This window comes from Parus major, chromosome 6, assembly GCF_001522545.3.
Source record: "Parus major isolate Abel chromosome 6, Parus_major1.1, whole genome shotgun sequence".
Taxonomy (NCBI): Eukaryota; Metazoa; Chordata; class Aves; order Passeriformes; family Paridae; genus Parus; species Parus major.
The window spans coordinates 29,771,813-29,797,525 of NC_031775.1; the positions used below are offsets into that span (position 1 = coordinate 29,771,813).

The 25,713-nt window shown below is 38.5% G+C and overlaps 1 protein-coding gene across 7 annotated transcripts in view; it reads right to left on the minus strand.

The window, feature by feature from the left end:
- ATE1 (arginyltransferase 1) overlaps window positions 1-25,713 on the minus strand; it is a 67,913-nt gene that overhangs the window by 9,084 nt on the left and 33,116 nt on the right. For 6 of the 7 annotated variants that reach the window (XM_015633197.1, XM_015633198.1, XM_015633194.1 and 3 more), the window contains one exon: window positions 9,235-9,355. In XM_015633197.1, the coding sequence (XP_015488683.1) occupies window positions 9,235-9,355 (121 nt within the window). Of the gene's footprint in view, window positions 1-2,868; window positions 6,102-9,234; window positions 9,356-25,713 lie in introns of those variants that run through there. The other variant, XM_015633195.3, reaches the window with a different exon arrangement.

Below are 25,713 nucleotides of genomic sequence, written 5' to 3' on the forward strand. Positions count from 1 at the left end.
GGCGCGGCAGCCGGATCGCGCGGCGGAACGCGCTCGCCCCGCTGTGCCACGGAAACAATAACTCATTGTGCTGGGAATTCCCGTTATTCCTGGAGAAAACATGAGCAGGGGCCCGTGGAAAATGTTTCCTGTCAATGCAGCAGCTCAGGGGCTCAGCTGTAATTCACAGCTTCTGCCATACCTGGAAACAATCCCTGCCCGTTCTGCCCAGCACTGAAATCCAACTGGAGGAGATGCACATAAAACACAATGCATAAAATTCCCAGTTGTGTAATACCAAACTCTTGTGTAATACCACTGTTCTAGCCCACCTCAATATATTATCCTGAAAAAAGGTGACTGGAAAATGTCTACTGAAGGGCAAGATTTAAATCATAGAATCACAGAATCATTCAGGCTGGAAAAGCCCTCTAAGACCATCAAGTCCATCCATTAACCCAGCACTGCCAGACCCTCCCATGTCCCCAAGTGTCACATCCACACAGCTTTTAAACCCCTCCAGGGACTGAGTACAGCTGGGCAGCTGCTCCAGGGCTGGACAACCCTTTCCATGAAGAAACTTCTTCTAATATCCAGCCTAGACCTCCCCTGGTACAACTTGGTGCTGTTTGCTCTTGTCCTACCAAGGGCTGATACTAATTCTTCCAAGGATTTGGTTTTTAGGAATGCAGTGAAAAAAAACCTAGTAGCACCTGGGAAAATGTTAGTTAAATGGGACTGAACACTTCACATCTGAAAACTGCATCCAGTGCCTCCAAAGTCAAGACACTATGACAACAACAACAAAAGGAATATAATGTTGTCAATGGCAAGTTGACAAAGATAACTTATTTACTTTTAGATGTTCTTCCAGAGAACAAAGTAAATTGAATCTTCAACATTGTTCTTGATGATTTCAAATACAAGAAATGAGAATGTGAACTGCCAATGAAGAATATTAACTGCTCACCCAGGGAAATTCAGGCTTGGTTTTTTTTCTACTTTAACTTTATCTAACCAACTTCCAGCCTTCAGTTTAAGTGCACTGTGCAGACAAGGGCCCGAAGCATGACCACAGCAGGAACAGCTCTGTTTTGAAGGCAGGGCCACTCTGAGATGCTCTCACACTCCTGTGGTTCTCTCATTCCCCTGCATGCTCTCCCTAGCCCAGGTTTCCTGACTGCAGCTCCAGGCCCTCAGCAGCCTGCACAAGGCAGTTTTGCAGATCAGAATGAGAAAAGTCAAAGCTTTACAGGCTCATTCATGGCCTGACCCATTTTTCATGGACCCCCACAGGCACTTCTAACACCCAGCTCTGATTCTGGGGAGTTTTATTTGCTCTGAGTCAGCACTAGAGAACCTGCCCAAGCTTTCTGCTGCATCAGATGTGTGTCCTCCACATTTCTCAGAACCTTTGTTAGCTGAGATTTTCTGTTCCTTGAAGTATCCAAGTTATTTACAAGAACATTGGAATGTTGTGCATTTTGAGTTATTCATTTCTCTTCAGAGACAGAAGGGGAAATCACAGTTAAAATCCAACAAGCACTTGGAAACAGCACATGAAAGCAACTCTAAGTCACTGGCTAGCAGGGAATGAAAACTGCACAGATCTCTTTGGAGAGACTTTAGCAAGGAACCTCCCATCTCAAGAACATAAATCAAAAGTGACTCTGTTACTGGTGCTAGAGACACATCAAACACATTATTAAATCCCTGAATTAATGGTTGAGAAGAGTAATGCATCTTAAATGGTTTAAAGCTGCAGGAGGGCTGGATGTAGATGGGATATTTGGAAGGAATTGTTCCTTGTGAGGGTGGGCAGGCCCTGGCAGAGGTGCCCAGAGCAGCTGTGGCTGTCCCTGGATCCCTGGCAGTGTCCAAGGCTGTGTTGGATGGGGCTTGGAGCACTCTGGGACAGGGGAAGGTGACCCTGCCATGGCAGGGGGTGGCACTGGATGGGCTTTAAGGTGCCTCCCAACCCAAACCATTCCATGATACCATTCTTCTATGAAAAACCAGTATAAAAGACACAAGTTAGAGATTATGCTTTAAGAAGTTACAGCTCCAAAACAATGCAAAGAAAACAGGGGAAAAAAATCTGTAGGAGAAAAAGAGTTAAATACTCTTTATTAAAATATCTGAACTGAATAGAAGTGAACATGGCAGAAAGCAGCAACAGGATCTTTCAAAATGAAGGGCAAAGTCCTCATTAAGACTGATATGTGAGAAGGAAAAAAACCAGAGACGAGAGTTAAGCTGAAAATTACAAATGCAAACATCTCCATAAAATAGGAAAAATTGAAGCAATTGGCAGTAGCTTATCAGCTAAATAAATCAGATTACAGCAATCAATTTGCTGGCTAAATTAATTAAAACACGGAATCAATTACATTCCACGTGAGGAGCTGGGATGATGTCACCAGAGCAGGGAGTGAATGAGGATCATTCCAGAAGGTCTGACCCTGGCACAGGTTTCCCTGATGGATGTTGGAGTGTGGCTCAGCACATGCCTGTGGTGTCCCTTCCATGGCTGCTCTGTGTCTGGGCCTAATTACAGCTCTTAACTTTTATCACATTTGGAAACCAGTCCCACACGCTCATTGTCCTCAGCACGAAATAAATCTGCATGATTGCTCTACTACTCCCACATTATTGAACTTTTAATTCCTCCTAACACCTTCTGAGTATGGAAAAATGATTCCTACAGGATTTGGCAGTCCTTGCCCTTCCCCACATTACCCTGAATCTTCACAAAAAAAAACTAAACCAAACCAAAAAAACCCAGCAGAATTATTCTGCTGGTAAATCAAATACCACAATAGTCAAAAGGTGAAAGAGTATCTTAAGCATAAACCCATCTAAGAGTCATCTCTTCAATGCAAAGAGAAGTGAAGTATGCCAAGATATCTTTATTTTTCAAGGAAAGTCCTCCAAAAAAAAAGTAATCTCAAAATACATCCATTTGTTTCACAGTCTCTATGATGGTCATCTTGGATTAACACATATTTGAGAGTTTTGCTGTCCAAGCCAAAGGTTTCACAAACCACACCACAAGTCAGACAATTGTGCTGCTCAAGGGGCACTGGTTTAATCTACTACATATATAAAAGCAGATCTATTTAGAATATCAATAAATCTAAACCGTTAAATCACAAATATTTATTCAAGTTTGCATTTTCTAACCCACACACCAATTTATGCCATGGCAGTTTGCTTAGGACCCCCAAATTAAGAGAATAACATTTCCTTTGTATTACAGAAGCATCACATATGAGCCTATAACCCCATGCCAGTCATTTCAATTTAATCCAAACATAAAAAAAAAGTGAGGGAAAAATGAGCCTGGCTACACCATATTGGCATTATCTTCACTGTTTAAACATCTTGTACACTCAAGGATCACACTGGATTTAGAAAGATGCATTCTGATGGCTCGAAGTGTTCATTAACTTAATTAGAAACAGACAGAAACTCCTAAGATCTGTCTGTTCTAGAGAAGCTGCTAGAAAGAACTGGGATGTGTCTTTTTCTTGGTTACAGAATTCAAATTTATTACCTATAGCTGTGCTAATAGTGGAAAGTTACTTCTTTAGAAGACTTTAGTTCGTGATCTATCAGAGTTTATTTAAACTGTTTCCCAACTCTCTGAACAACACTATCTCAAAAAAATATAAAAATATAAGCAGCAGTTGTTTTAGAGCAAAGCAGCCATCTCTCCCAAATCAGATGATTGCAGAGTTCTAAACAATTGGTTTAATGTTTTCCATCTGTGATAGTTTTGCGACCACATTTTCATCATCTCGAGAAGTTCAGTGCATTTATCCTTGTAAACATTAATCTGCATCACACCACCCTTATAAACATTAACATATCCTGGCCTTTGGATTAATCCCTCTGCCTGCACTCAAATCCCTCTGCCTGCATCCATCCAGCATGGAACAGCCCTTTGCCAAGGACCTGAACTCTGAGACGTGACCAAATGGCAACCACAGTTCACTTTCATGACACAAATATGTGATCGTGGCTTTTCTGTTAAGGGAAGGAACAAGACCAGCATCAATATACTAATTTTTTTAAATATATTGTAAAATTAAACAGTCTCTGTACTGGATAGGGAAAAAAAAGTCAACAAATTACTCGTGTTCACACACACAATTAATATAAAACCTGTTTGAAATACTCTTTGATAACAAAGTGAACTAAAAATTGTACATAAAATGTTTTAAAAACACAACACTAAAAATTATAGTTACTGAAATGGTTGTGACAAATTATTTTTCTAGTGGAAGCATAATGCATAAAAACATATATTTAAAATAAATAGTTTTGTGTAACTGCACACAGTTGTAGACTTCTGGTTTTATTTAAGTTTTATTTACTAGAACTAATAGCACTCAGTTGCTTGCAAAAAGCATTAAGATACATAATGCAATCAGTACTAAGAGGATTCAGAAATTATTAAATACTGGAATTTTTATTTGCATTTTACTACTCTAGCTTACCATGAGCAGCAGAATAGATAAAAATATATAGAAAGACATTTCTAAGGAAACATTTTTTCAGCTAAAAGCTTTAAAAATCCAGTAAAATCTCTAATAAAAGTTATAAGATTAGTACAGAGAAAGACTGGAAATCTTAAGTAATTTTCTTTAGTTCAGGAACTCAGAAACTAGTGATCTGCTATGAAGCCAGAAGGTATTGCATGGAATGGGTTTTTTACAGAGTGATTCTTGTGAGCATGAAGTGAGGATTTTCTGACCTCTCCATAGCTTTGTGTGGCATTCCAGAACTTTCTCCTGAGAAGGGGAGCTCAGGCACTGATTTCAGTATTGGTTTGGGTTTAAGTTTTGTTTTATTCTGATGGTTAAGGCTTGCATGTGAACATGAGGCAATTTCAAAGGCTTTTTGGATTTCAACATCTGTCCTTTGTGCCTTGCCCAGTTCCTGGGCTGCCACAGCCCAATCACTGCAAAGCACAGAAGAGACAAATCCTCTCCTCTGGATTCCACTGCCTATCATCACTTTGGCTCACACCAGCTGCAAACAGCCTAAAGCCTGAGTTCTTCTAAGGGCTTCCACCCTGCTGGAAGAAGAAAGGAGGTTTTACTGCTGTGCAGGGTGGCAGATGCAGTCTGGTCTACAGCAAGGAGTGGAAGGTGGTTGCTGAATCATTTGGCTTTTGGATGGTGTATCCAAATAATAGCCTTATTCACCTCTAAAAGGATCTACCAACATGCTCAAGTTTGAATCCTACCATCACTTATTTCTTGCTCTTGTCAAGCCCTTCTTCTCATTGTTCTACCTCTATGAACTTCAAAGTTCTTTCCCTTTTCTATCCATGTCTCTGCCAGCTACCAACACCGTGATCACATCAGAGATCCTCACTTCTAAAGCCTCCCTCACTCTGCCTCACTCCATCTTCATTCTTAGCACCTGCAGGCAGCATTCTAAGTCCTACCCCTAACTAGAGGATCCTATCCCAGACAAATTTATGTTTTGTAGGAAACTGCTTTGTGTCTCCATATTCTTAATTTCTTCTAAAACTCTCATGCTGCAGATTTCACCATAAACTCTGAAACACAACTAAGAAACTTCCTTAGATCCCTCTCTTTGAAACTCCTTCACTGTGATGTTTACAAGAAGGTCAGTTTAGTCTAATACTATTTAGTCTATTAATAGACTGTAATTTAGTCTACTACTAGAATTGACCAGGAAACCCAGAAGTGCCTCTCTCTCTCTCTCTTTATCCCACCCTTCTGCATCCAGCATGGTTTGTGTTAACCATACCCTCTGGAGCAAAGAGTTTCTTGTCTCCTAGAAAGCACAAAGCCAGAGCAGCTTGTGTTATGCCTTTGTTATGTGATTTTTTTTTTAATGTGCTGAAAATACTTTCATTTTAATTAATGTATTCCATTTGATGCCATTTTGATTTCACTCTGTTATTAGATCTGCAGGAAGTTGAACAGATGTGTACTAGCTTAGCCAATTTATCAACTTCAGCAAACGAAATGGTTAAGACAGAAAAAGCACTGAAGTCCTTTTGAAGTGCAGCTCTCAAAGCTCTGCTCACACAGTTTCTGCAGACACAGGAACGTGGGAAGCAGCTTCCACCACTGGGATTGCTGTGGATAAAAATTTGGATAAAGCTTTTTCACCTGGGTAACAGCCCCATGTCCACCCTGGCTGGCACCAAGTACACCCCACATTATGTGACACTCATGTAACTATGAAGGCTTTGAAGCCATCACTCTCAGACTGGGATTGTATCTGCCCTTATCTGAAGTTGCTTTTTAAATGTCCTAGATTTGAAGTTTCACACTAATTTAATGATCATCCCAAAAGTAGATTTTTGTAAAAATTTTACTTCATTAAGATATTTTTCACAGACTTCTTCCAGGAGCAATAAACTGAAAATCTCAACAGGTATTAGAAAGAGAGAAAACACAACACTGAGTTAGTCTAGTTAAATGGAAAGTGGAAGGACAAAAATATTGTCAGGATACCAAATAAATGATTTATAGCTCTTTCCACACTGCTCTTGTTTCATGGATAAAGTTTTAGGGAAGACACCAGTGGAGTAAAACCCTGAGGAGCAGTTTTTGGAGGAAGTCAAGGGATGTGGCAGGCAGACCATGCCCAGGAATACTTCAGCAAAAGCTATTATGTGACTGACTTCTGCTCATCAGTTTGATGAGCTATCAAAGTCTCTGACTGCAGAACAACCTTCTAATTAACTTCTTTCTTTTTCACATCTCCATCTGTACTTACAGCTAATGGCCATTAAATGAAGTTCAGCACTATTTCAATTTCCAGACTGAGTCAGTATCCAAACCCTCTACTAGAGCATCCCTCCACAAACTACTTACTTAGTTCTAAATAAATGCCTGGCCACTGGTTTTTAATATCAGAATCTTCATAAGTCACTCTCATTTATAAGGAGATGCCAGGTCTTCCAAATTTTTCCAAGTGAACAGACAACAAAAATGAAGAAATCTTTTCCAATGGATGAGTTACATAAATTAATATTTTCTTATTCTTTAAGAACAAAAGCCACTTTTTATGAGTATCTTTTTATTTTTATTCCAGAAAAGTAAATCTTATTTAGGAAGGAGCTCTGCAATGTAATGTGTATGAATACTCAAAAATCCTTTTCATATTACAGAGGTTTGAAAGATCAAAGCACATAGCACACTCTCCTGAACCTGAAATTGGTAAATTTATTACATAAATGTTTATGATTTTTTTTTAAAAGGAGGGAAAACACATACAAAAACTCAGGAGAATGATGAATACATGAATTATGTCTCATAGTAATTATGCGAAAATTAGTATGAGACAATATTTCCCAAATTTTCTGACATTAGAGACAGCAACAGAAGATGACCATTGCCAGTGACTGTTTCACTGCCCCAGGCAACAATGGAAGTCACACCATTTCTCCCAGTTGTTTACTGGATCTGGTTATTGCCCTTGGTTTCAATGCTGGAAGTCCCACTCCTGATAAATCATATCCTATTTAACCAAAATAATTACAGACAGCGCTACAGAAAGCTGATTCAAGAGGAATAAAGCACACCACCATTTGTATTGCTCTTCTAAAAATTCACTGTAACTTCATTAAACTCGTGTTAGGGACTGTTGCAGAGGGTAAAGAATGAGGAAGGGAAATTATTTCAGTGGTGAGAAATGGCTTCCTCTGAGCAGCAACCCAAACCCCCAAAGCCTCCGAGCTCCCAGCAGGCCCAGAGCATCTCAACGTGCAGCTATGTTTTAATTTCCTTCAACCACAGGACACAAGTCACAGCTCCAGCAGTGTCTGCAGCGAGATATTCTGTGCTGATAACGATGCAAAGCTTTGTTTCTGTGGTTTCCAAAGGCCTGCTATGCCCCAGGGATTTCACACCATGCACAAGATGCTGCCCCTCTGCTTGCCTGGGGTTAACACCTTCACAGGCACCACTTCAGCACTCCCTCCTTTCTGAATACCAGAAGTGTCCCAAACACCACTGGCCTCCAAAATCATTCCCTTCTCCCTCCTTATTTTTTGTAATTAAAAAATTACTTTTGTAATTTTTTTCCATTTTCCCCTCACCAATCTAACAATGATTTATTTTTACCTTGCTCCTATAATTACTACTATTAGTGTTCCCACTGAGCAACCAAGTAACAGGCAGAGGGTGAGGAAAAGCAAGGAACTCAACAGCATTTCCAAAACTTCACAGTGCTGTTCAAGCAGTCTTTTCAAATTCCTTTAATTTATCTACAGTTAACTGCCAAGGGAATCCTACAGTAAAAAGTTAAAGGATCAAACAGGAAAAAAAAAAAAGTAAAAGGGGTAAAAGGAAAAAATGTAAAAAGAAAGAAGTAGCTGCTGAAGACTACTGAGACCCAGACAGGTAAATTTGTGTTTTGGTGTCTAGAAACAGACCACAGTGTTACATATGCTCTTGAGCTGAATAATGCCACACATCTCTGAATAATATTGCAGCCATACTCAATTGTTACTCACAGGAGAAAGAAAACCTCAAAAAGAGGATATGCAACAAGTTGCAATTAATAACAGAAGTTAAGGTATCCCATTCCCCCAAGCATGGTCTAACACAGCTCCCTTGGGACCTGCCATTGGCCCAGAGAGTCAATAACTAAAGCAAATTTGTGTCTTTTTTCCCATTTGATTGCCTTGTTTTACAGTAGCATCACTGCATTGGGCTCTGGTCAGTAACAATTTCAACCAGTCAATGCTGGTAAATCACTAAGTACCTGTTTTACACAATAAATTTTACACAGTGTAAAACTGTGTCACATTACATCAAGATGTTTAAGGTGCTTCTGCTGTTTATTGTGTTCCTCACATCCTCTGACTGTTAAACTAAATGTTTAATTGATTGTTAAACTAAATCTGCCAATCTGTTTCTTAACAAAAGCACCTGATGCCTTTAAGCTTCTCCAGAGTATTTTCCTGTCTTGATTCCAATTTAATTCCAACAGGAATATGAGGAACAATTATTTTATTGGTTTTGTTCATGCCCAGAACAACAAATGAACATAATTTGAAATGAACATAATAGCAAATGAACAATTTGAATATAATCTGAAATATGTAGCAGCAATATGTATTAATTTTGACCTACTTACAGTCTACAGGACTTTTCATCCTTTACAGGTAAGATTTCCAAACTGCTTCAGCAGCAGATGATTCTGATATGTTAGAAAGAGACAGGAAAATTACAGATATTCCATTCCTTGTAGCCTCACCTGCTTTTCCATCCTGGTTGAGGCGGGAGTATTTGGAGTGCTCGAGCAGGGGCAGGCATTGCTCAATGGGGGTCCACATGAAGGTCTCTGGACACAGCAGGTCAGAGGGCCTGTACTGAGCCTGGCAAGGGGAAAAGATGGGAAAAAACAAACAAAAAGAGAGCAGTCATATCAGTTGCACAAGAACTCTGGCTACAACTTGATTTTCCAAAGAGCAAGGAGTGGTTTTTAATCTAATCTACACCGAATGAGTGTTCAGTGAAATCACAGGCTTTAGTCATTTCAGCACCATCTCAGGAGCACAAACTCAACCTTGGCACATGATGAAAATGTAAAATTAACATAACACACTTCCACGATATCCAACATGAACTAGCAAAGTTTTGGCTTTGCTTACTGGAACTCTGTATTTAGGTTATCCTCTGGAGTTCTGCTGAGCTGGGGCCAACACTAAAAAACTCAGCACCTCCAAAAGCAGCTCATCTCAAGTGTTGGTAATTCTAGAAAATAATGGAGACTAAAACAAAAAAAAATATCTAATAGAAAAACCCCAGTGAACAGTAAGCAGGACGCTGTTTTTATTACATTAGTGATGGAGCAGTTTGTTCATTGCTACTTAAATAGTAACACTTTAATTCATGAAGCTTTTCCTGGATTAATTTACAGGTAATGATTAGTGAAATTCTACTATTTTTTGGTTGATTTATTAAGAAGATATTCTTTGCAGACATTCCCAGAAACTAAACAGTCTTAATTATTTTCCCTCTAGCTACACAGAAAATCACCACCTCAGCAATAATAACCTCCCCTAATCAGATCTTCATCTGATTTAAAATAAGATTATGCAGCGGCCTATAAGTCAAAATTCTATCTTGGAGCCATTACTCATGCAATCCATACACTCTCAATATTCAGAGCCATATGGTGGCAATAGCAAATTCATTTTAACTTGTAAATTCATTACACATCTCAGCTGGAAAAACAGTCATATAGTAAAGAGAATGAAAAAGTTTAAGGATACAAATTAGAAATTAAAAGACTGGGCATTATCAGAAGTCATCCTGCAGTTGATGTCATTAAGAGTTCTTCACATCAATTACATTAAATGGATAATTGAGATTATCATCTTGAGATGAGGATGATTTACTGCCCAGTATCTGCTCTGGGAAAAGGCAAAGAAGCCTTCCATGAGCAAGGTTTGGGAAGGGACAGCACCAAGTGACTGTGACTGCAGCCTGGAGGTGAAGACATTCCTTTAGAGACACCCTGAGGCACTAACACCCACTTTGGGAGAATCAGAACCACCAGCAATTCCCAATTCTTTTTATACTCTTGCTGTTCAACTCTTCATTGCATTTAAAGAAAAATTATCTTTTTAAAGTATTTCCCATCAACATTAAATTGTTGAGTAGGAAATACAAGATTCATCTCTGATAAAAAGTCATCAGTGTCTGTGCAAAAAAGATAAAAAAAACCAAACTTCATGCCCAGCCTTGTCAAATACCTGAGGTAGATTTCTGAAGAGGTCTGTATGACTGATTATCTCATTTGAGAAACATCCAGGATTGACTTGTAACTACTACTGTTGGCCTTGTTGGGTTTTTTTAAATTAAAAACAAATTTTTATATTAAATTAAAACAATATTTCTCCAATTCCATTCAGAAACTTAAACCTCAAGGCCCTAGAAAATCCTCTAAAGCCAGAGAATGGAAGTGACATTTTTAAATAAACCACTTTGAAATGTTATGCTCTCTAAACAGAAATAGTTGAAAGCTATGTGAAGGTAGTGCTTAAAGAACTTTTAATCATCATTACTCAGATGAAACTGTTTAAGGACTTGGGGGAAAAATATGCCTTTTCAGTCATATTTAAAAAAAATTAGAACATAACTACTTGTTGATTTAAAGACATTTTCTCAACTGGCCAAGAAGGCAGAAATAGCCAAGGAACTGTCTTTCAGAGCTGTTGCTTAAACACAGAAAATACAAGTGGCAAATTAATCTTTCCTAGTAACATAAGTTTAACTCATGGCTCTAAGAAAAGACAGCCCAGGCATTCAGTTTCCCTAGAAGATCCTGCTCCCACATCTTGAAATTGAGATTCCCAGACATGAAAACCACTGTGCAGCCCTATTCTAAATTTCCCACTTATTTCTGTAATGTTACAGTCTATCATAAAATGGGATGTATAAAATTAACTGCATTGCAGCATTACTGGTTTGGTTATAATTTTTAAAAAAATCTTCTTTAGCACTGAGCAGCACAGTAAAGGGAAAAACTGATTATCCAACCCATTACTGCAGGTTCAATATTTATTTTGGTCATCAAAATACCATCATTTGGAGAGGAAAGGGAAAAAATAGTTCTGAGGTGACTTCCTTTAGATGTTTTCTTCCCCCACAATTTAGGAGTTTGTTAATAAAGTTCCCTGAAGGCACAGGAGGCTGTGGGGATGACACATCACTGACCCAGGACACTCAGTGGAATCAGAGGCAGAAATGAAAGAAGCCCTTGATTCTGTCTGAGATCCTCCCTTCCCAGAAGGGTTTCCCAGCACACCAGAAGGAAGAGAGCTCTCCTGTAAAGCTGTTTTATTTACACTGCTGGTCAAACCCACATCCCCTGACTCACCCCACAGAGCAGGGGGAACACAGGACGTGCCCAGGTGAGTTCCCAATGAATGGCATTTGCACTGTGGCTGTATTGAGAGAATTAAAAAGGGAACCCACAGCCTTTTATTGAATCAAATGAAATTATTTCTAAGGGCTTTTGCCTCCCCTCACCCTTTCCATAAGCACCTACTCTCAATTTACTTACTTCCTTCAGAATACTTAAAACCTCATATTTACTTACATTTAAAACCAGTATATTTACTTACTGGAAAATAAACCACTACAAATCCACCTCCAACCTTTTTCCTCTCTCCCTCTATTCCTGGACTGCAAAAACACCTAAACCTGAGAACCCACACAGATTCTGCCTCATGTACATGAGCATGTGTACTTCAAGAAAAATGTTCAAATTTCATTACTCATTCCAAAATGATTACATCATCTAAATAAATTGCCTCTGAGCATACTATTTATATTCCTTCTTATTCTTAATATTGATTTGCAGCATACACCCAACATAAATCCAAAACAGAAAGGGGATCTCCTAAAAGGAAGTGCTGCAGAGGGATTTATCACAGTAGAACTCAATCAGATTTGCAAAATTGATTTTGAAAATAATTTCTCTGCTCTGGCTTTGGATTAAACCAGCATTCATTTCACAAGTGATTCAGTCCACAACTGAAAACATTTTGCTTTCTTTTATCTCATTATATACAAGCCCTTGCACAGTAGAACTGTTTAAATTGTCCAGACCATCTTGGGAATATTTAACTACAAGACTTTGAACAAAAAGTATCATTTTACAGATCATTCCTAAGCATTTGTCTCAGGTTTCAGCTTCTCAAACCCAATACCACCTGCTGATGAAATGAACTCTGTCAATATAAAACCACTGCACATATTTCTCTCTCTGCATCTACATTTTGCCAAGAAATAGCCAAGACACAAAATTTGCTTTTTTGAAATGTTTCTGGAAATAAAAAAAAAAAAAATCCCTGATCTAGTGGGAGATGTATCTGCCCATGGGGATGAGACTGGATGATGTCCAAGGTCTTTTCCAATCCCAACCATTCTGTGATATCTCCATCAGACTGAAGGGAATTAAATTCTGTACAGCACCACAGGGTAAGGTATTCCATACCTTTAACCATCCTGGTTAACTTGTCTTTTTCCCAATTTTCCTTTTTCTTCTTTGAAACAGGGGAAAAAGCCACAGGGGGAAACCATTTAAACTCCATTGTTCAAGAAGCATAACAACCCAATGAGTAACAAAGGTTCAAATTAGATTAAAGGTACAAATTAGATTAAAGATACAAAAAGATTAGATAAACATACAACAAGATAAATATTTGACTAATCTACCAAATGGATTGACTAAAAAGCAATACTGAAAAATAGTATGGCTAAGAAATTCCTGAGCACTTGGTTCCTTCTACCAAGTCAACTCATTGCAACATAAATGGGACTGGTTTTTAATAAAAGATACCTGCAAGGTGTTTTATTGTCACTAATGTTTGCAGCATTTGTCCTCCTATATAATATAAAAGAGAGTGCTTTCCCCTATACAGTGAGACATGCTGCATTTTAATTGGAAGCTTTTGGAAATAAATTTTACAGAGAGATTGCCAAGCCTAAATTAATACTTCACACCATGATGGTTTTTGTTTTATAGTTTTCAAATTACAATCAGCCAGAACTTCTCTGAACTTTTGTTTCACAGGAAGGGCAAAGGTTTTAATGAGACTTTAGTCTGGAGATTACTTTTAAAATGTTTTGCAATATCTGAGGGATTTGGTAAGCACTTGAGATGAAAAACACCAGCAGAGTTTGTTTTTGTAGTCTAAGTAAAACTTAAAATGTAAAAGTACCAAGAAAGACAATAGTCTCAAAAATGAAGGTCAAGCACCAGTAGCACTGAAAAAACAAAATAGGAAGGCTAAACTCTCATTTAATTCTTTTATCAGGTACAGTTTACATCTGTATTCTGTTTTCTCACAATAAAGCCATTGATCTTTTATTAGAAGTGAATTAAGACTGCCTTCATCTCCATTTCCAGCCAGCTGCCTGGCTACACAAACAAAGCAAAACCAAGTTATCAACAGCGACCTGCTAGAGCTGGGCAGCGCTGCCTGTGCAGGAGCATTCAGCCCTTCCCCTGAAAGACAACCCTGCTGGAATCCCCCAGCAGAGTGCTGCAGCAGAACCCTGCTCCCTGATTTCATTCCACAAAGAGAAATCAGAGTTTCTGGATCCCCAGGAGAGCCCTTGGTTGTTAAACTTGACCTGCTGTGCTCTCCCAGGTCGGACAAAGCTGCGCATCCCTCTCTGCTTCCAGCCTCTCACATGGCATCCAGCTGTGCAAGACCTAAAAGACTTCAGAAAAACAACAAAATCCTCCCTTGCCCCAAAACTACCTCCACAAATTCACTCCCACCTCGTAGTCACTGTTTCAAATATCTTTTTAAACAAACAAAAACCCCGTAAGCAATAGGCACAGATTGAAGCAAGCAGCTCTGTTCATCATGGGGAGATGGATGAAGACCTCACCTTTATCATCAAAAAGCATTGAGCTTACAAGAAAATATACAACAAACAGGAGTTACATCATTGGGTAACTCAATTAATAAGCTGGATTTCACCAGGCTGCCCAAAACTCCAGTGCCAGCATCAAATAAGCCGATTTGTCCAAGCTGCAAACTTTGAAATAATTATGGACTCCACATTTTTAGGATCCCAGAGCTGCATTCTTGAGAGCTTAGCCACCTTTCTGTTTCATTAAAGAATAATGTGTTGTAATCCTTAAAAAATGTTAAGAAGAATAGCCAGGATTTATTTTGCAGCTCAAAGAACTTGAGTATATGAAGTGCCAGTCCTTGCTCTTGAGAAGGATGAGTTCATTCTTGTTGAGTTCCATCATCACAAAATCCATGTAAAGGGAACTTTACAGGCAGCCAGGGAGCTGTAAAGTGCTTCCCCAGGCACCTCAAATATGGAAATTCAGTGCAAACACCCACCTTCTCCCACATTCTTTGGTTGATAAGTGAAATGTAAATATGGTCTGATGTATTTCCAACAAAAATATGGAATCATAGAATGGTTTGGGCTGGAAAGGACCTTTAAGGTCATCTAGTTCCAATGTTTAGCTAGACCAGTTAATTATGACACTATTACTTTTAATTGTCTTTCTAAACATTCCTCAATGATTTTTACACTATCCAAAGCAAATTTGTATATAATTTGCCAACTTGCACCTCTTTTTTGTTTATTTCCCTAGTCCATGTAATGTATTAAGAGAAATAACTGATGATAAACCCAAAGTGAAAATACTTCTTACATTTGTTTCTACATGTAAAACAAAATAATTTCCTACAATTATTGACTATATATTCATACATGGCCAAATTTCACTAAATATTAAAAAAATAGCATTTCATTAAGTTTTCACAGTGTCCCTCAGGTGAATAAAATATTTCAGGTAAGTGTAAAACTGATTAAGATAACAAGTAAAAGTTAAAAAGGAAGGCAGACAAGTTTCACATCCAGTATCCTACAACTATCATGTAATTATTTAGCCATTAACTGCCTACATGCTCTGAACCCACCACAAAAGTGGAATTAAATTAAGTTTATCTTAAATTTCACTGAGATTGAAGGTAAATCTCAGCACTTTATTTGCCTAAGGTGCTCTGCAAAGTACTTCTAAAGAAAACTCCCCTTCCCCTCAAAATACCTTCAGAAACTTTTACTATTTCTTTGTTTTCCCAACACGTGCTATTCCTCACAATCCCCTGAATTGTTTGGATTTTGCTATCTTCATAGCTTAGTGTCACTCCAAATAGCTGCTTTCTCCTTGCCCTCTTTCCTAGAAATTATCTGGAATATTGAACATTTTCAAGCTTGTTTTTGATACTGGGAAACAGCCAACATGTGTCTGAAAAGGCTCATGGGCTGCCAGAGAAAAAACTGCTTTCCACTGGGGCAAAAAGGGAATATTTGGGACAGGTTTTGATTTTTTTTCCTTTCCCCTTTAGTCTCCAAGTCCTTCCCTCCACTCACTGAGCAGAACACACCAAGGGGTGTTTATGTTGAGCTCCAAGCTATGACCTGCAGCACATTAATATTCAAACACAGCATCCAAGAAACCAACAAAGCTCTGCTTGAGATAAAGCACATCCATGCCCACACTCCAACAGCTCTCCTCTGTACCACCACTGTATCAATCAAAGAGATAATTCTGGTTTCAAAGTCAGCAGTAATCAGCGTGGTGGAGAGCCTTAGAGAGGGCTGCTGCATCGTCTCTTCCTTATCAGCTTGGGATGCAACTGCCCAGAGCTGATGATAAGACCCAGCTCTGGGCATCCTCTCACAGCCACTTTCAAGCCCTGCTCTCTCCTCCAAGACTTCTTGCTAAGAGTTTGTCCCTTCTCATCTATAAACTGCAGTAAAGTGAGAGTTTTCCTTTTGTTCTAAACAAAAGTCACAGTATGAAAGGCACTGTGTCTGGAATAAATCCAGTGATAAGGCTTGCACAAAAGAGGAGAAGAAAAATCTGTATGTTCAGCAATGACATCACAAAAATTGGATGACTACACAGACACACATGTATTTACATGAATACTCACAAAAATTCAATTTAAAGATTTGCAGGGGGCAGTTGTCAATCTTTTATATTCCTTTTCTTTGCACGTAGGGATTTACTCAAACCAGCAGGTATCCAGCGTACAGCAACATTTCTTAACTCACACATAGAACATTAAATATCTGTGCCTATTCCTACTCTGCTCCTCTTCCTCTCAGTAAGAAAGATGGATAGATATACACACACAAATTCTACATTTATGATTCTTAAGGATTTCAGTAGCAGCCACAGTTCAGATTAAACCTACCAGACTGAATTTGTCCTGGAGATGGAGTTCCACACTGCATAGAAAACATTACAAACGTTACAGAATGGTCCCTTCAAGACCAATAAAGTGCATTATTTACCCTGACACTGCTTTTGCACCTTACTTCAAGACCTCTGATGACAGCAACACCAAATTTATGGATTCTGGGCTGCCCTAGGGTGATTGTTTATCCAAAGCTGAAATAATAATAATAACCAAATCACAGACAACTTTGAGGACAACTCTTGAAAATGAGAAACGAAGAGAAATATTACAAGTATGGAGCTTACATAAAGTTAGGACCCCTTTTTAAGCATATTTCCTAAATAATTTTACATCACCAAACTCCAATGTGTCTATTTTGCCTTTTTTACATTTCCCACGGTTCATTCTCTTTTCTTCATTGTTTCTATCTCGTAATCTGTGCTGTACACAATGGCATTTTATAAAAACACACTGAACTTACTACTGGGTGCAGTCCCAGAGACCACCATCAGAAAATTAAGAATATTATTAAGAATATGAAAGCTTTCCATAGCTTCAAATATTACCATTTTCTCTCTCTCATGCACTAATATTTAGTATCAGTGATACTAAACTGGCAGAACAGTGACATCCACACGAGACTGAGATTCCAAGGAATGTCTCTAATTTAAGGTGTATTTGTGCCCATTTAGAGACTGAGATTCCCTATGAACTCAAAAGGTTGTGTGCTCAAAACATTTTACAGGAAAAATGATTTTGTGACTGTAAATAAAATAGATCAAACCAGATAACATTTATTAAATTACCATCTAAAATTCATTTGGGAACAAGCTAATTAAAGATGGTACCACAGAGATTGTTCTAGAGCTGGAAGCCAGAATCTGTCTTATCTGGAGAGAGGCTACTCAAGAATGCTAAAAAAAAGCATTGATTTGAGAAACTTAAGTGGAAAACAATAATAAAGAAGAGTTAAGCTTGGAAATTTGAAGGCCATTTGTTTCCTTGAATTTCAGCCAACTTTTTCAACAGCTCGATATTTTTAAAGTATATTACAGAAAAAGAAGTAATATGAATTGCCTTTTTACTGAAAAAAAAAATCAAAGAGTTTGGGGGAATAAAAATCATATGATTATTGAAATGGACTTTGTTTACTTTGACTCTGCAGCAGAAATTCTTAAGGAGACCCTAGCATTAAACTTGGAAAGGGAGATTAAAAAGAACTATGACAAAAAAAGATAAAACCCAAGTGGAGGCCTCAAGAAGAATGCTTCATTAGAGACTCACCAACTCTGTTGACTTAGGTCTATCTCAAAAGGAGTTTATTTTGGCAGCTGGGAGAAGCAAAAGAGGAAAAAAAATCCCAAAAAATAACAAGAAATAGAAATAAGTGTTTCAATCATGTGGATCTTTCTCTTGAAGGGCTGCTGGAAACTGACAGTGTTTTTTCAGTTCATTAAATTAAATGTATGAAATTAAGTGTTAAAGTTTGTTTTCTTATATTTAATGTAAGGTGAAATAATCACAGGAAAAATATGCACAACCTAATAGATTATACCCACACTTTACCCACAGAGGCACAAAACTGTCACACTGATATCAAATAGCTTTAAACATTCATTAATACCTCACTAGCTGGAGTCACATCTAAAAGAACAGCTTTCATCTGTAGCTTATGGACATATGCCACAGGAAAAGTAAATTAATTCCCTGTCAAAGGGGCTTCTGCTATGTAGTCATCAAAGTAAAAACACCACACACTATGTTTAGTTAATAGAAAAAATAGATAAACAAAATTAAAGAATTTAAATGAAAGTGAGTATGTTTTAAATTTTTTTTTCTGTACAACTGTGCAGCTGGAAGCAGAAAATTGAAATTCCACAGAATTAAAGCACCAGCATGATAGAAATGGTTGTGAGGGCAGGGTGCACAATCTTTTCATTTTATAAAAACATTGGCTATGGTTACAATGTGCCAAGCACTGAACCAATGTAAATTAGTTTCTTAATCTTCTGTGATAACGAGAAATTATTTTGACATAACACTCACTTCAACTCCAACCTGACTTTTCTCACCCTTTTAAGCAACAATTCTGAAGGATGACACAAGAGGAAAGCAGCCATATTCTATATTTTTGCTTTTCAGGTATCTATGACATCTCCATTTACTCATTTTATTCACAACACATGTGCTGCTCTTGCACCTTCATCCAACTTCACATTCCCAGCTCCTGGATAAAATTGTCAGGGCACATTGAGACCTGCTTTTCTTCCTGCCCAGTTTCTCTGGATTTTTGACATTTTTGACTCTTCTTTGCTGGTATGTTTATTTCCACAGCTCTGTGCTCACTCCCAAGCCTTTTCCGCAGGGTCCATCAGTGTCCAAGCTTTCCCCATCTTTCCAGTGTCTCTCCAATAACTCCTCAGAGAGTTTTGTTTGCAGCCTCAAACATTCCCAACTCCAAAACTCAACTCTTCATCCCACCCAGAGCCCCTTTTCCAGCTCAGCCCTAGGGATCAGCTCTCCCTGTGTGACTGCCCAGAGCATCCCACACTGCTGGGAACACCACTCCTGTCCTGCTTCCCCAAAGTCCTGCTTCAGCCTCCAACAGGCTTTTAAAAAACCCAGCCAAAACCACACAGAACTTGCCAAAAATCCATTCAGACTCTGAGGGCAAGAAAAATAAGACCTTCCCAAGGAAGTCTGGGTGAGGGTAGCCCTATACTGAATAAATAATTTCATGCTTCTCATGCCCAGCTACCAACTCAGCCTGTGGAATATTTCAAGACAAAATAAATAACAGATTAATTGACAACTTTGCAAATTGTGAAACTCTGATATTCACAAGTTGAAATATACTCCTAATTAAGAATTCAGATGCATGATGTTGGCTTTAGATAAAGATATTCTATATGGGGTTTTCAAACTTTACACAATTAAATCATGTCAAAAAACAAGGTTGCTTTAAAATTTGTCAGTCCTGCTTTTTTCATTTCTAGCTGCTTTCATATATCTAAGAACAAGAAATAATATTCCAAAGCCAGAAATTCAGAACAGTGCAAGATTTTTAACTTCAAGGCTTTCAACCAATACATGGGGAACTAGACAAGTCTTTTTAAGCCAAACAATAAAAAATGGAGTAAAAGCCAAGTAATTTGTCTTTAGTCCTAGCCCAGCACTGAAGAAACCTCAAAAACAGTGGCACATACAGGCAAATAGATATTAACAGCAATTTCAGGATAGAAGAAAAAGAGCAAAGCTCTAAGACAAAGGGAAACAACAGCACAGGAAAGTTCATTAGTAAACCATTTTTGCAGGACCCTGACTAAATAATATTGGAAATTCATGGTAAGGTATCCTCAATGCACACACAAACATGTTACTCAGACTAAAAATCTGAAGGAGGAAAAAAGGCAATGATAAATCTCAGTCTTTCAGTGTCTACAATTTGTATTACAAGGATGGAGTAATGCACCTCTGCCAAAAAATTGAAGCCCACTCGTCTCCCTTACATCTGCAGATTAAAAACTGAATAAATAAATACAAAGGCTAGCTTTGCCAGTGTTCCAAGCATGTGTTAGAACTTAAACTTTAACAGCAACCAAAGCAACAGCTATCTGCACAATGGATCAATGAGTATCTGTACAAAAATTCTGGGCCATCAAAACATGTGTGATTTAAAAGAAGTTCCTTCTGTTGTCCCTAAAAATGTTTATTTTCATAGTAAGTTTTCATTCATGAGACAAGCACTGTAATTTTAGGTCCGTTTTGTTTGTCAAGTGTTTGTTAAACAAGCCTGCCTTGTTTGCTGGGAGAGGGGAATTTGTAAACAAAGCCTCTGTGTTCTCCCAGGAGTCCCTTCTCAGCAGGAGAGCATCTGACCACCTTGGGACCATCCCACCCCAAGGAGCTCCAACTGCCCGGCTGAGCTGAAGCCATCCCTGCAGCAGGCTCAGAACAGACAAAAACCTGGGCTGTAACAACGTGACAGTTTTTGCACCCAGAAGAGATGGCTCAGGGTGTCCCAGACTGGAAAAGTGGAAGGGAAGTGGGACCACATCCACCTCCAGCTCCAACATCTGTGAGTGGCAACAGCCCCAGCACTGCTAGAAGCAGAATGTGAACTGCCACCACAGCCCCTGCCAGCTTCCCATCATCATGGAACCACAGAGCCATGGAATGGTTGGGGTTGGAAGGGACCTCCAAGCTCAGCTCATTCCACTCACCTTCCACCACCCCAGCTTGCTCCAGCCTCGTCCAACCCAGCCTGGAACTCCCAGCTTTGGGGCAGCCACAGCTTCTCTGGGCAACCTCAGAGTAAAGAATTCCTTCCCAATATCCCATCTATCCCAGCCCTCTGGCAGTGGAAGCCATTCCCCCTCGTCCTGTCACTCCATCCCTTCTCCAGGTCCCTCTCCAGTTCTCTTGGAGCCTCTTTAGGCACTGGAAGGAGATCTGAGGTCTCCCCAGAGCCCAGAATGTATTTGGCTCTCTCCTCCTTAACACTCCAAACTGAAAACCAGCCTATAGCTACATTAGTTTTCAGAAAAAATACTGAACTGAGAGAGCCCCGAGGCTTCAATGCATTCCCTCTGAGACCATATTAGATATAAAAAAATGAGGAAAGAATCCAAGAGGAACACTAAACAAATGTAGGAATAAGACACTGAGAACATGGCTAGATAGAGATGTACTGAATTTTTGTTAAGTTGTTTTGAAGAAAATAATAACTGCCTGAGGACACAACACAGTAAAAATAATTGTATCCTTTCAACATGTTCTTTTTGACACTGACTTGATTTCAAACTCCTCATGTTATTAAACTCTGTCTCCATAATTATAAACAAAACATGAAACTTCTAATCCTAGAATTCTTGTCAAGTAAGTTCATTTCTAGCATGCAAAGCTGAACAAAATGAAATTATAGTGGGAGGTTTTGTAGCAGTCAATCCTTGTGCAGCTTTGCATCCATTAAGCTCGTGGCCCTGTAAAACTGCCCCACACTTCTCTTAGCTGGGCACAACACGTTCCCCATTATGCTTCCATCTGAATTCCTGCCATTTAAGGTACACAAACGTGTGTGTTTAGGAAAACAGACTGGTTAATGTTATGTATCCTCAAAGTCTTTGAGCTGAAACATCAACACTTCAGTTTTCTCCTAATGCCAGATGTTTGGAAACTTTGCTTTATAAACCCCTTCACATTAGAAAACAAATTTGGAGGCAAATGGGTTGGAATTAGTAACTATACTATAGGCTGTGTAAGTCCTGATCATTCCAAAACCTGCTAATTAAAGGGTGTATTAAGCATCCTCCCAAATATAGGATTAGGGGAGTATTAAATTAGAACTGTGCTTATAGAAGTCAAGCACTTTGTTGCCATTTTAACACTTTACAGTCCCTGCTTTTCAAAGTTAAAAATAACTAAAAATTGCCCAGGCAATCACCCTATTTTCAAATCAATAAAGCTGCACCCTGTACTTGTGGGCATGCATTTGAAACACGAAAGCAGCCTCATGCACTTCCCTGCATTTTTAACACACTTCTAAAATAGACAGCAAAGTGGTATAAACACTTGTGTGCTTTGCATACATTATATTATGCCAATAAATACTGACATAAGTTCAAATGACTAAAACTTTCATCAGTTTGAGTCAAGTAAGTTTAATCAAGATCTGCACATCTGAAGGACAGCAGCCAAAAATGTTCCTAAACATTTCTAAAAATAAAATTTAACATCTCTCTGCCTTCCTCCCTTTCCCCTGAATGGAAGATAGTTAAAAGCAATTAACAAGCCACACAATGCCAACTGGTAAAGATTAAAATGAAAAGAACACAAGGAAAAAAAAAATCATGAAATAAATCATGGATATGCTGCCCATACGATCACTAAGCACCCCTTGAGAACACCAGCCCTAATAGCTGAAATAAATAAATAAAATCAATAGATCAATGGAACAAAAAGCTCATCTTGTCTTCTGTCCATTCACAGAACAACAGTGCATTTGTGGTGGGACAAAGATAGATTTTGGGTCCTATGTACTTTTGCTCCACAGACCCATTCTTCTTCAATTAATTAACAATGGAGTCATTTTCACACCCTTTTTTTTGTCATCCAGTCTCAGTGTTATTTGTGAAAACACTTTTATTCTGAACAAGAAAAAGGAAGGAAGCAAACACTATCCTATGCTATTAAAAAGGATGCTCTACTCCCTTGGAACCTTTCTAGTAAAAATCCCCAAATTATCCAACACATCTAACACAGCAGATAACTACTCTGAGCAGTTTCAGTCATTCCTTTTAGAACAATTCAGTTCTTCAGCTGAGAACAGCTACACAAAATGAAGTTTTTGGCAGTGGTTAATTCTCCCAGGACAAGCAGAAACCTTGGGGCAGTGCTGGAAAACACCAAGGGGGGCTTTGGGGTTGCTGATTTTTGGCTTTATTTTTTAATTTGCACTCAAAAAGACAACAACTTATCAAGCTCCCAGGTCTCCACAGTGAGGCAACCTTTGAAACCCCTTGGGAACTGATTTTATTAGATTAAGAAAAAACTTTAAATGAGCTTTAACAAAAATATTTCACTTCCCCATTGACCCTCCTGCTTGGGGCTCTGCTCTGTGCAGCCACTCAGAGCCCTCAAGGATCTCTGGGGAAAACTCAGCACCACCCAAGAGCTTCCTAAGCTCCACAAACTTCAACTACTGTCACTAACATCAATTAAATAGAATAGAAATTTGTTTTTAATTACTTGCATCTAAATAATATTGGTGGCTACCACAGGATAACATGAAATAATCTGCTCCCCTACCAGGGATATGCTGGTGGTGTGAAAACACAATTAATTACCATCATCTGTAAGCCAGTACTGTCATAGCCTTGCTCTACATTTTAATTCTTCATTTTTCACTTTGAGCTGTCACCTCAAGTATTTACTATAATACTATAAATAACAATTTCCTACATTAAGGAAGATAAAATTCATCCAGCAGATCTCCATAAGCACTGGAAGGAAAAACCAAGAAACCTTTTATGCCCTGTCAACTCATTTAATGCAACATTCTCTTCTGAAAGAAAGAAAAACTCAAGTTTTAACACAGACTTAGCTAAAGCAGAATGGACAGCAGAGAAATTCACCAGCACACACATTTTATTTCACAGTCACGCAGTCACGAACCTGGACACTAAAAATAACTCAGCCCACATCCCAATTTAGCCCATTCTGAAAACTTTGTAGCTGCACAATTCCCATTTCTTCTCCCCCTTTCCACCCTTTCTCCTTGTCTCCAGAGGTTACTATCTCCCCCAGCACAATGAAGGCAGTACCTCATGTTACACAAACAAATGCTGACCTCAGCATCTGAGGGCCTAATTTTAGCCACCATTCTCTAGGACAAAAATACATTGGTTGATGAAAATATTCTAGGCTGCATGGAAAAAAAAATAAATTATCAAAAGCTTAAAAAATGAGACTTGAAGGAGGAATTGAGGGGTATTTTTGGTGGGTGGTTGATTGGGGTTTTTAGAGAAGCCCATGAAGAGACATTAAGGAGATGTTGGAAGGGTGTTGCAAAAAAAAATCTACAAAACAAACACAACTACAACAAAAAATAAATAAGAATCTCATTCTTCAGGAAGAAAAGCTTAGGTGAAACACTAACTAACAAAATTTCAGTGGGATGACCACTAAAGAAAGAACATATATTCTAATATACACTCACCAAGGCAGAGAGATGCATGGGTGTATCAAGGGAGGCCCTTTGCTCACCTCCTACAGGTTTTAAAAGTTAACACAAATATAACTGAACCTGTATTACAATAAAGGGATGGACTACACAATCCATGATTCCACTTTTCCCTCCTGGCTCCAAATCACTCACCTCTACAGGATTCTGGGACTCTCATTCCCATCCAAGTACTGATGTTGAACTTTTTGCAAACTAGACTGTGTTTAACATCAGGGTTGAGGATAAATAATAGGACCTGATTAATATATTCTGTTCATTAATTATACTTTTACTTGGAGACTTGGTACAGTCAGCAGCTAAACAAACTCAAAGAAAATAATCATTCATAATAATGAATTGTCATCTAGATTACATGTAACACTTCAGAGGAGTGTACTGTGCTACCTCTGTAAAATTAATGAGGTCTTAGTTAAACCAGGCCTCATTAAAGTATCTCCCATTAAACCTTTCCTGGAAAACTGGAGAGAAAACATCTCTTGTGTAGATTAAGTGGCTTGTCAGCCAGCTCCTACTGTAAAGGCCACAAGTGAAATATGGCAGAGCCAGGAAAAGCAGGAGCTCCAGGCTTTCAGAACAAATAAATTCCACTTGACAATATTGCCTAATTAGAGCTTATATAATCAGCAAAACAGCAAAAATAAGAGCAGCTGGATTTGGAATTAAATGAGAGATCCAACACTCCAAGTGTTGCCATCTTCAATAAATGTGTGCAGAGATTAAATGAACCAGTTTCACCAGTAACTCTTTCACACTTTGGTGACAGATTTGACTTTTCTGTAGGGCACAAGAACTTCAATATTTTGTCCAACATCTGAACTGGCCTGGCTGTGAACAGCCTCACATAGGGACTGTGTCAGGAAAAGTGAATTATCTTCAGAAATGTGTTTCCACCTGTCCCATCACAGCACTGCACAGTGTCCACCTCTGAATATTCAAATTAACTCACTTTTGGGAATTGCCACAGAGAGACAAAGACAAAATTCAGAAGTACAAAATTTAACATCTCTCTGCAAACATCAAAACATCATTAGTGTTTGATGGTCCTCAAACACTAATAAGGTGTTAATTAGTGTTTGAGGACCATCCAAAATTATTAAATCAAGAAACTGAAGCTGATGGAGCAGCATTACATCAATTTATTTGCTTGATAGAAACCATAANCCTCTGAATATTCAAATTAACTCACTTTTGGGAATTGCCACAAAGAGACAAAGACAAAATTCAGAAGTACAAGGTGTTAATTAGTGTTTGA